The sequence below is a fragment of the Lepisma saccharinum genome, chromosome 7, assembly GCF_977018435.1.
Source record: "Lepisma saccharinum chromosome 7, izLepSacc3.1, whole genome shotgun sequence".
NCBI classification, from domain to species: domain Eukaryota; kingdom Metazoa; phylum Arthropoda; class Insecta; order Zygentoma; family Lepismatidae; genus Lepisma; species Lepisma saccharinum.
The window spans coordinates 58,304,375-58,316,225 of record NC_139235.1 but is presented as its reverse complement, the minus strand read 5'-3'; the positions used below and the strand labels follow the sequence as shown (position 1 = coordinate 58,316,225).

General features: G+C 38.7%; 2 protein-coding genes across 5 annotated transcripts in view; one reads left to right on the top strand and one right to left on the bottom strand.

The window, feature by feature from the left end:
* Positions 1-472: 472 nt before the first annotated feature.
* LOC145989864 (DNA-directed RNA polymerase I subunit RPA1-like) overlaps positions 473-11,851 on the top strand; it is a 275,207-nt gene continuing 263,828 nt past the window's right edge. For all 4 annotated transcript variants that reach the window (XM_083125325.1, XM_083125327.1, XM_083125326.1 and 1 more), the window contains exons 1-2: positions 473-588; positions 10,439-10,635. In XM_083125325.1, coding sequence (XP_082981451.1) covers positions 10,449-10,635 — 187 coding nt within the window. In that variant the 5' untranslated portion in view covers positions 473-588; positions 10,439-10,448. The remainder of the gene's footprint in view (positions 589-10,438; positions 10,636-11,851) is intronic.
* On the bottom strand, positions 7,421-7,783 carry LOC145990477 (uncharacterized). The gene has a single exon (XM_083126172.1). It carries the CDS (start codon positions 7,781-7,783, stop codon positions 7,421-7,423), a length of 363 nt encoding a protein of 120 aa, XP_082982298.1.

Genomic DNA, 11,851 nt, shown 5'->3' with positions numbered 1-11,851 from the left:
TTAGTTAACTGGCAGTTACTTTCACATTGAAAAACCCGGTGCTGGTTAAGACTGGCTGTTAACTCCAACTGGCAGTTAGTTAACAGAAAGATTAACATGACATTGAAAAACTGGCCCTAAGAAGGCTAGAGAGTTAGTTAGTTAGTTTAGTTTAGATGATTGGAAAAAATGGGCGAAAAAGGGAAATTTTTCCCCATGGAAAGGGAAATTGTGTTTACAGATTGTGGCAACACTGCATGGTATGGACAGTAGTTGGAACTTGTCCATCACCATGTTTAATCATTCTCTTTTTCTTTCTGCAGTACAGTAGTTACAAATTTTACTTAAGCAAAAATGATAATAAGCAGAGGGCAACACATATTTCAGCATGATCTTAATTCTATTCTTTAGAACTTTTTCATTTGGCATAGATATGCAAGAAAATAGTGATGGTCAATTTGCCATCTAGTGTACTTTTCCCAAATGTGTAAATTTGTATGTTGATTTCTAAAGGAAAGAAGCCACAGCGATCAAATCGTCTGATAGGTGACGTCGGTGATGTTCTTGAAATGATTGGACGTTCCTCAGTTTAAAAGCAGTTTCTTAAAGGTAAGGAAACATTTTCTGTTACTTTTAACACATTACAGTGATTAATTAAATGATCGGTGATTGAACACGTAGACCTTCTCCCACCAAGCTGTGTTGACAACATACAACACAGAAATTCATGCCGCCTTGTAAACAACTGGTCCCAGGTTCGGTACCTGGTGGAGGCACGTAGTGGCTCGGATCCCACTTTAAACTATAGGACCAGTCCCAATTAACATATATGTGCACAAGTGAACTTAAAAACTCAAACTTAACACAGAAATTGGTGACCCTGATAAAGTGTACTCCCTTGAAGTTAGGCCGTTTCTTTTAATTCAAAGATGTCAGTGTTTTATGTGGTAAAGTTCGGTATATCGGAGACACATTTCTTCATTTTTACACAAGAAACTACTTACGGAAACGAGTTTCTGCAAGCTTTCCAACATTCGTCGAGGTATTTTCTTCTTGGTACTAATTTACTATGCTTCGGACACATTTCTTCATTTTTACAGAAGAAACTACTTACCGTAATAAGTTGCTGTAGCATTGTCTAACATCAGGAAGGTGTTTTGTGTGATGTGGGAATGTTTCATAGCGGAAATTTATGTTAGCATGTATCCAAATAAAAGCAATTACAGTAGAGCGTCGATTATCCGAAGTAATTGGGGGACATGGGTGTTCGGAAAACTGGTTTGTTCGGATAATCGAACTGTACATGTTTATTTGCCAAAAAGAAGTACTGTACAGTAAATTTATTCATAAAAACAGGCATCTCTTTAAGTATGTATTACAAGGTAACGTACAAAGGCAACTTTAGTAGGAATATATAGTATGTGGTACAGTTTATTAAACAAAAATATGTACATATTACATACGCATTTTGCATGAACAATACACACAGTACACAAACTTAACGTTTAAAAAAATCCTTTATTTTGGTCTGTCTAAGCAAGCCTACACGCTTACGAGCAGCTAAGTCACGTACTTTTTTCATTACAGATATCTGAAAGTGAGCGAGTACACAGTTCGGTTGACCGACGTTCGGATAATCGATGCTCTACTGTACATTATTTTAAAAAATATTGTTAATTAGCTGAAAATGGTACTACTTTACTATACCGGAGACATCTATCAATGATTTATTTCGCAATTTTTTACATTGCTAACGTACTATTCTGCATTGCGGAACATTTATTTAGGTGAAATAATGAATTTCTAACGAAAATAATGTCTATTTCGTACATTAACGAGTACTTACTGGTGTTCCTTATTTCCCACAAACAATCCACGTGTAGCCCCAAAAACCATGACATTAGCCCAAAAATTCACGATAGCCCCACGAACCATCACGGGGACGAGGTATGCCTACTAGGTTAGGTTAGGTTCCATTAGCACTCCTTTTGTTCAATTTAGCATATACGGACAATACGAGAGCGTATTGTGCTCTCGTGCAGAAAGCAAATGGCATCAGCAGCAATAGCCCGTCGGAAATAGATTTTCGTACAAAACCACATACATTCGCATTAAAATGGATCAAAACTACATTCCTGAACATCAACAATGCTACAGAAAATGATTTGCGTAAGTACTTTCTCCTGTAAATTTGAAGAAATCCCTCTCCGGTATAGTAAAGTGTTACCCTGAAAATATCTGAGAATTGATTTTCAACAATATATACCGGTAAATGTCTGTTATATCGGAGACACATTTCTATCGGATGTTTTCAGTTTTAAGTGGTTCGTACTTACCAATTGTGTATTGCGGAACATAGTTGAAGGTGCCAGTATGCTTTTTACACGAAAAAACTTCGATTTTTCACATTACGAGTAATTCTTTTGGGTCCTTTCTTCCGTTGTGGAACATAGAATATTTTGCGCACAGCTGTGGATCATCACGCGTCGTGCTTGTGTTTTGTCGATTTGGAGTGGGCATGCAGTGTTGCAACCTTCTTCACTGAAAAATACCTACTTCCGTGTTCATTGTCATCACAAACCATTGACGGATAACTCCAAGAACCATTCACAATAGCCCCAAAAACCATTCACGATAGCCCTGGCTAGAGTCTAGTTTACGTCCTTCTTGCCCACTCCTTCTTACCCGTTTACGTCTTTCTTGCGCACTCCTTTTTGCCAGTTTACAAAAGCGTGCTAGCAGACAGCCGGCGCTCCGGCAGCTTTAGAGTAAGTAAGTTTTTCTTTTTACACTTTCTGTCACTAACCATTCACGGGAACGAGGTATGCCTACGAGGTTAGGTTAGGCCTGTTAGGTTAGGTTCCATTAGCACTCATTTCACCCCTAAATATGTGCTTCATCGAAAAATGTCCTCAGTAGGTTCAATCACGCATATCCGGGCAACATCGATTCTTCTCGATTTTCTCCTCCAGGAAATTTTTCCTCGCCTTGGGATTTACTTTGTTTAATTCCTTATTAAATAACCTTTCGAACGATATATGACACGTATTCCTTAGGAAAAGGACGTAAACTAGACTCTTACCATAGCCCAAAAAACCATCGACGTATAGCCCCAAAAAACATTCACGATAACCCCAAAAACCATTCACGTTAGCCCCATGAACCATTTCCGGCAAGGTTAGATTGGGTTAGGTTAGGTAAGCATAGTTAAAAAAATAAAAATTCTGGTAAAAAAAAGGCACGTTTGGAAACATTAGCGAGACCGCATGGCTTTCGAAACTCGCGCCATCTGCAGGTACATAATGGAAACAATGGCATAATGTTTCCGCTTTGCACAAAATGCAAGTTTATTATATCAAAAGTGCTTATTTCTTGTTGTGCAGCATTCTACGGTGAGAAAATACTTCCACAAACTTTCAAAATACTGCAGAAACTCATTTCCGTAAGTAGTTCCTTCTGTAAAAATGAAGAAATGTGTCTCCAATATAACAGACATTTACCTATATACCAACATAGAAAATTTCAGCGAAAAATGCAGATTCGACCAGGACTCGAACACGGGGGTCTGATATACCGTGCCATTGCTCTAACCACTGAGCCGGCCTGGCCTCGCCTGATTTTTTGCTGTCATTGTTTTACCTGCTGGAATCTTCTCTGCTAGTGCTGCCGCAACAGGATCAGTTGCCTTTCAAATACAGTAGACTTCGACGTTGCCTGGTTTCTCCCAGCGTAGAGATGTTAATTATTGAAGATCAGGCACACACAGGAAATGTACTACGTAGAAATTTTAAGCGAAAAATGCATTAATATCTCTACGCTGGGAGGAACCAGGCAATGTCGAAGTCTACTGTGTTTCAAAGGCAACAGATCCCGTTGCGGTAACACTGGCAGAGACGATTCCACACAGGTAAAACAGCGACAGCGAGAGATCAGGCGAGGCCAGGCAGTGGTTAGATAAATCGTACGGTGTGCCAGAGACCCAGGTTCGAGTCCTGGTCGAGCCTGCATTTTTCGCTGAAAATTTCTACGTAGTACATCTCCTGTGTGTACCTAATCTTCAATAATAATACCAACTCTCGACAATTTGTGTGATCATTTGTTGGTGTTTGACTAGACGTAAAACAGTTGCTTTGTGAAGTACAGCAGAAGCAGGGGATTTTTTTTTTTAAACCTCTTGCACATGAGTGTAAGAATGAGTAGTAAAATACTCTTCAGCAACGCACACGCGCTGCTCCAAGGAATACGCCATGCTGAATCAATTAAAAGAACAGGCTTAGTAAAGTGAGCGAAGAGAATTCAGTGTAACCAGAGGCAGACTAGGATTTCCAATTTCGGCACAAAATCTTGGTTTATGATTTTTCACGTAAATGTATAGTCAATACTTAGGCACATGTGGCGTGCGTCTGTTGACAATATTTCGACCTGCTAGCATTGCCATATATGTCCCAAAAATGGCACTTTGTCACTCAACCCATAATCCTTAATAATCCTTTGCGCGACAGCCCATGAAGGGCCTTGGCATACCTACCGACTGCCGGTCTCCCTCCCACACTTTCCTTCGTCACCTCTAAGCGTGGAGATCTTCAACCAGTATTGGAATAGTCTTCGACGTTGCCTGGTTTCTCCCAGTGTAGAGATGTTAATTATTGAAGATCAGGCACACACAGGAAATGTACTATTCAGTGAAAAATGTATTAGCATCTCTACGGTATGCCAGAGACCCAGTTTCGGGTCCTGGTCGATCCTGCATTTTTCACTGAAAATTTCTACGTAGTACATCTCCTGTGTGTGCCTAATCTTCAATAATAATACCAACTCTTTTTTGTGGGATCATTTGTTGGTGTTTGACTAGTCGTAACAGTTGCTTTGTGAGGTACAGCAGAAGCAGGGGATTTTTCTTGCACATGAGTGTAAGAATGAGTAGTAAAGTACTCTTCAGCAATGCACATATGCTGCTCGAAAGAATACGTCATGCTGAATCAATTAAAAGAACAGGCATAGTAGAGTCGAAAGTGAGCGAAGAGAATTCAGTGTAACCAGAGGCAGACTAGGATTCTATCAAGAGTCCAATTTTGGCACAAAATCTTGGTTTATGATTTTTCACGTAAATGTATAGCCAATACTCAGGCACATGTGGCGTGCATCTATTGACAATATTTTGACCTGCTAGCAGTGCCATATAATATCCCAAAAATGGCACTTTTTCACTCAACCCATAAAATCGCCAATAAAAAATCCATCAAATGTCGCACATGACCAATATTGGTCGCAAATGATAGATTGACATGGCATCAGTCATCAGACATCTAATTATGACCCTTCGATAATTTCTTATGTATTTTTCTCATTCAAAAGTGCATTTCTGGAAAAATTTTAACGCTGCCTACTGCCAGTTATTAATTTATCTAAATTTTCTGTATGGAGAAAACTGATAATTGTAAGCATTGAAAAATATCTCAATGGATGAGAATTTATAATGCAGAAAACCCGGTGTAAATATCTCTTACGGTTTTCATGATATACATTTTCAAAGTTTTGGTTGTGCAACTTTTGAAACACTCTGTATAAGAAGCTGAGCATCACGGTATTCAAAGCATCGCTAAATCATTCGAGAAAACAGGAAATGGGGTGTTGGGGGACAAAGAGTAAGAATTTTTTACTGACTCTCTGGAATGTTCACAACGTTGATTTAAAAAAAAAAAAATCATTTGCTAACTTACGCTGTACTGCAATTTGAACTTAGAATCATCAAAATTTCATACACATTACAGCATAAGATCACAGTCGCCAGGCTGAAATTTTTAGTCGCCATGGTGACCTGAGGACCGGGATTTTTCGAGCCCTGGCTTACGGCATGTTTTCTGGAGAATGATTTTCTGGTAAAGATAAAATATGTTATTGTGAAGTAAAGTACATCTGTACCTTATCATGTTACCTTACTGTTAAGGAGAACAGCCCAAAAGGAAAGCTTCACAAGAGAATATAGCACCCAACACCACATTCCACAACAGCTGTTAGGATATATAGGTTTGAGTAGAATTGCAAAAGGAGCTGACTTTTTGTAATGCATTTTTTTCTATATATTTTTTTAATAAATCCTGAAGATTTTGTCTTTTTACCAATTGCGGTTAACCTATTTCACTTGTAGCGCCAGTAAGGGTTTAGAGATTTATAATGTGATATTTTGAGACTAGCTATATTATTTTACATGATGTTGCAGCCAGAAGACTTATATTAGCCATTTCTTCTTCAGGGTGTTCGAAAGTCACCCAACCGAGACTTTGAATGTACATAACTTTTGTACAAAAAGTGATATGAGACATGAATCTTCTTTCATTGAGTATTATTAACTTTGTGTATGTGGATATTTTTAAAACTAAAAAAAAAATAAAAAATATTCCCTGCATGAACGTTCAGTGTGGAGAAAAAGTACTAAGGTGTAATAAAAGTTTTTGTACAAGTGAAGAGAAACATGGATAAAAGACATGGAGTCGCTTGCAAAAATATTCGATGTGTGTTGATGATCTTTGTCAGTAATTATAGAATTGACAAGAGAACGATAATTTTTTTTTTATTATTATTATTTTTAAATGTGCCAGATATGCCTGCCATCTCGCTATGTTATGCAATCATTGTTCAGATTATAGAAAGGATTGAGTTTTATCGAACATACAGGGTGACAAGAAATAACCAGTACTAATGTTTGTGATCATAAATTTATTAAACCGAAACAATTGAGCAAAACAACACTGAAGAACAATGACATGGGACCTTAGGAACAAGATGTTCAGCCGGTTTCGAAGTGGTCTCCCTGAGTGGCGATACAGAGGTCCAAACGGGCTTTGAAATTTTGGGCGATGGGCCGCAGGTCCTCAGGCGACAATTGGTTCCACTCATAACGCAGCGATTGATTCAGCGACTCCAAACTGTGGTGGCGTTTAGCACATACCCTGGCCTCCAAAATGGACCAGACACTGTAGTCCATTGGGTTGAGATCCGGCGAGTAGGGCGGCCATTCCGTCGATGCGATGAAGTCCGGAAAATGGGTTCTGCACCACGCTTGCGTCATTTTCGCCCTGTGGGCTGGAGCGGAGTCTTGCTGGAACGTCCATTGCGTATCGCTGAAGTGCTGCTGGGCCCACGGAAGGACGACATTCTCGAGAATGTCGTGGCAGTACTCTTCTTGGTTGATTTTGACCCCTTGATCCACGAAAACCAGGGGCGTCTTGCCGCTTGCACAAATTCCGCCCCACACCATGACCGACTGCGGATTTTGGCGGTGTTCGACGATGGCTGAGGTACCGGGAGCCTCTGCGGACCAGGTCCTGTCGTTTTGGTGGTTGTGTGCCTGCTCCACGGTGAACAGCTTCTCGTCTGTGAAGAGAATGCGCTCCCATCACTGACCTGCGGCCCGGCACTTCAGAGGACGGCATCTTTTGAGTCACAGCCGCTTGTTTTCGTCCGTGAGAAGCTGAACTTTTTGGAGCTTGTATGCCTTGAGGTTGAGGTTCTTTTTCGCCATTTGCCGCACGGATTCGTGGTTGATCCTGATCTCACGGGCGACTTTTCTCATGGAGACCCTCGGATTTCGCTGATCTCGCTTTTTGGTGATCTTGCGATTCTGGGATGTGTTGACGGTAGGCTTTCTTCCTCTTCCGGGACGGTCGCCTTCATGGCCGAGCTCCTTGAATCGCCGAACTGCATCTGAGACTGTCATTTTTGGAACACCCAGCAAACGAACAATTTCACATTGACGCTTTCCTTGATGCCACAGTTCCAAAATTGCACTGCGTTTGGTTGACATTCTCAAACACAAAGAAAGTAATCGTTATGAAGCCGAAACAACAGGTACAGTTACAAAAGACTATGGAGAATCCAATAACACAACAATTATTTGGCTACGGTACACTATATTCTTGGCAGGCTACGCCAAACTTTGTATAGGTTATTTCTTGTCACCCTGTATATGTAGGTAGGTTAGTAAATTTCAAATATTTTCTTTCAGCTGGACATTGATTGCATAAGTCAGTTGTCTGGTATGCCTGGCACTGCCCTCTGACACGACCAGTGTTTCCAGTACACTTTGTAATTTCGAAACGAAAAACATACATTTTATGAATAAACTATAGATAACACCATAAATCATCTGTAATGCATAAAAAAATTGTGTTCTTTTGCCAATTCCATAAATAACCACAGAGACCATCAACGCACATGAAACATTTTTGCAGGCTACTCCGTGTTTTTCTTTACTTCGTACAAAATCTATTTTACACCTTAGTAACCATTTCTCAATCTCGCAAAACAATTTTCTCAATCCATTTTTCTTTCTTAGTGTCCTTTGCAGAAAAATTTATCTGACAGACGGAAGTATATTGCAAGATAAGATATTTTGAAGTTGATTACGTAAATTTGAGTTCGAAATTCTTAAGCAATTAACAACATTTCGCAGATTAATATATCCTGTAACATTTTTTTTATTTGCTTTATTTTACTTCGCTTTTTGTGCCACTTTTGGCTAATTTGTGAAGATGGAGATGAGTGATGACATGATGAAATTGATAAATGGACACTCACAACCATCCACTCCCAGGTCGGGATTCAAACCCAGGACCCCTAACGTCAAAGCGCAATGTGCTAACCACTCTGCCATGGGGGCTGGCCCTGTAACATTTGTGACATGTGTTTGTAGATGTATTTCGAGTCTTGAGTATGTGAAATGGTAAGTGTAGACTCCGCACCTTAAATTAAATATTTTTTAAATATACCGTTGAATTGAATTAGAATTTTTGGAAACATTGGAATCACACAGACCCTTTTATTGTTAATATATTTGTGTATGTATGTCTGTTGGTGGTGAGAGCCAGTAAGTGCCTGAGATTGACCAAACATCTGTTTGTACCCTTGAATTTTTGGAAAGTTTGCCTTGAAAACTGGGAATTATACTTGGATGATCTTCCATCTTGGAAGGTGGGTTTGAGGCTGGCAGTCGGTAGGTAGATCTGGGCCCTCAATGGACTGTTGTGTTTAATGTTGTTCAAATTTTAAAAATGCTAATTTTAATAGATTATAAATATTCACCATACTGTAAAAATAGTTAAGTGAAATAAAAAGCTTTTGCAGGGTGCTCAGAGGCAAGAAATATCTGGAATTTCAAGATTTGTCAGGAAAATAGTGAAATATGAGGTCAAAAGTCAGGAAAAAGTACAAAATCTACCTTTGGGTCAGGAAAATTTTCCCTCAGGGGCTCGCATCTTGTGAGCATGTGGATTGGCGACCACAGGGGTACATGAGCTAAGTCTGGCATTGTTTCCATTTTCCTGTACCAGACTTTTTTATTTTAAAAAATATCTTGTGCTTGTGAACGATAAAACTGGTGATTTGTCAACTACTAATTATTATTAATCTTTATTCCAGGTATTCTGTTGAATGTGCTGGACTTTTTTTAAAATTTTTTTCTGGTGCCTGTGAACAACAAAACTGGTGATTTGTCAACTACTAATTATTATTCCAGGTATTCTGTTGAATGAAAATGGCAAGTAGAAAGACAAAGTTCAATTTTTTTAAAAATCTGCTCAGGAAATGTCACGAAATTTAACTTCACAAATTTTGTGGGCACCCTGTTATGGCTTAAGTTTACCAGGTACTATTATCGTATGAGGGAAACACCTACGAATCATATATTTCAGACTACTTTACATTGCTAACATGTTATTTTCGCATGCGGAACATTTCTTAACGTGAAATAATGCATTTCTAACTAAGATAATGTCTATTTCTTCTATTTACGAGTACTTACTGTTACTTGCTGTTTCGATTCTGTAACACATTCTGGCCTTGATAGCGTACTGGTTTAGGGTTCTGAGAGTGTTTTGTCGATTTATGCAGTGTTGCATCCTCGTTCACCGGAAAATATCGACTTTCGGGCCCGGATTTGAAATTATGCTAATACGTCGCAAACCATTGACGTTAGCCTCACAAACCATTGACGCTAGCCCCACAAACCATTGACGCTAGCCCCAAAAACCATTTTCCGTAAGGTTAGGTTAAGTTAGGTTAGGCAAGCATAGTTAAAAAAAATTAAAAAAACTCGACACGTCGTTCTAGTGAAAACACGGCGAGGCTGAAACACTGACTACGGGGTTGCATCATCTTAACACACGGAACATTGCACTCTCGTGCAGAAAGTCAATGGCGGGAGCAGAAACAGCATGTTGGACAGAGATTTTCGCAGAAAACAACACTCATTCACATTAAAATGGATCAAATCTACATTCAAGAACTTCCACAACGCTATAGAAAATGATTTCCGTAAGTACTTTCTCCTGTAAATTTGAAGGAATCCGTTTCCCTCATATGATAATGTTACCGTTTACCATAGTAAAGAGGCAAATAGCTGAAGTGAGATATTTTTATGGTGGGTTTCATAACAGAAACATGCATTTGGCCATTCTTTCAGGTTTTGAAACATGATGGCCATGAAATCCCAGCAGTCACGACCTTCCAGAATAAGACATGCTGTTCCTGACTCTGTGACATTTGGTTTGTACACTTCGGAACAGATAAGAAGATTGAGTGTCGTAAAAGTCGTAACATCAGTGTGTTTTGACTCATTGGGAAACCCTGTCTCTGGTGGTTTATACGACACATCATTAGGTAAGTGTGCCAGCTCGTGCAACTCAGAAATTAAAGTATGAAAAAAAACAACCAAAAAAACCCTGCATTTTGAAGATGTGATCAGTTAAATTTTTGGCTGGCCTCTGTGGCAAAATGATTAGTTGAGCTCGGAAGTTGATGACCTAAAATCTCAAAAAGTAACCTAAAAATAATTTCCACTTTTAAAATGAAAGCTTGATTTTTTCAAAAAATTACAAGAAACTAGTTGAATAATTTGATAAAATATGTTGTTTGGTGGTTTCGAAGCAAAGGGAAGAAAGCAATTAAGTGCTAATGTAGTTTTCTGTATTTTTACTTCAAGGTTACAGAAAATAGTCTGTAAGGTTTTTCTGTGCAAGTCATTTACCTCCTTTCAGAGTGGGGCCTTGCACGATACAGTAGTCGCTCAGCATCTGAAAATACAGTTTTGTTCCATGTGGATGAGATTATATTTTTTTCATGCTGTGACTAATTTCACTTTAAAATCACACATTAAAGCGATAATAGTGGCCAAGAAGGGAAACTCAAAGTAGGCTTTACCCAAAATATTGTAAGTTTGCTGGAAGAAAAGTAAATTTATCACAATTAATTCCACAAACTCCATTGCCAAATATTTCAGTTAAAAATAATATTGTGCTTTTACATTAACCATATTTACGATTAATGCCGTACTTGCTAAAAAGACCATGTTAGGGAATTTAAATACATAATTTATGGTAGCAAATGCATCAAAATTCATGAAACAACTAGCAAGGAGAAAAAAGGAACTTAAAAATGATAAAAAAAATTGCAATAAAAATGGCAAAAAATACTGAAAAATGATCTAAAAACAAGAAAAAGATGGAAAAAGCAAAAAAAAAAAAAAAAAAATGCAAAATATAAACAATGTTTTCTGGTTCTAACTGAAGTGAAACGGACTACGATCAGGTTTAGTATTTTCTTCAAGGCCCCCCCAAAAAAGATGACTTGTCATCACCTTCCTAGCGCTAGTGATTAGCATACCATGCTGGGAAGCCAGGGTTCTAGGTTTAAACTTCCTTCCGCGTTTACCGCATCCATCATGCTGCCAAATAAATGTAGGGATAAAATAACTGCATATTCTTATTTATGACAAAATTAAAATCTTAAATGATGTACCATATGACCCCCTTCCCATTTCAAAATCTGGTGGTAATTCCAAGATGACGGCTTTCAAGATGGCCACCGTGATGTATAC

Coding starts and splice junctions, on each gene's coding strand:
- LOC145990477 (XM_083126172.1), bottom strand. CDS start 7,783: ATGTCAACCAAACGCAGTGCAATTTTGGAACTGTGGCATCAAGGAAAG.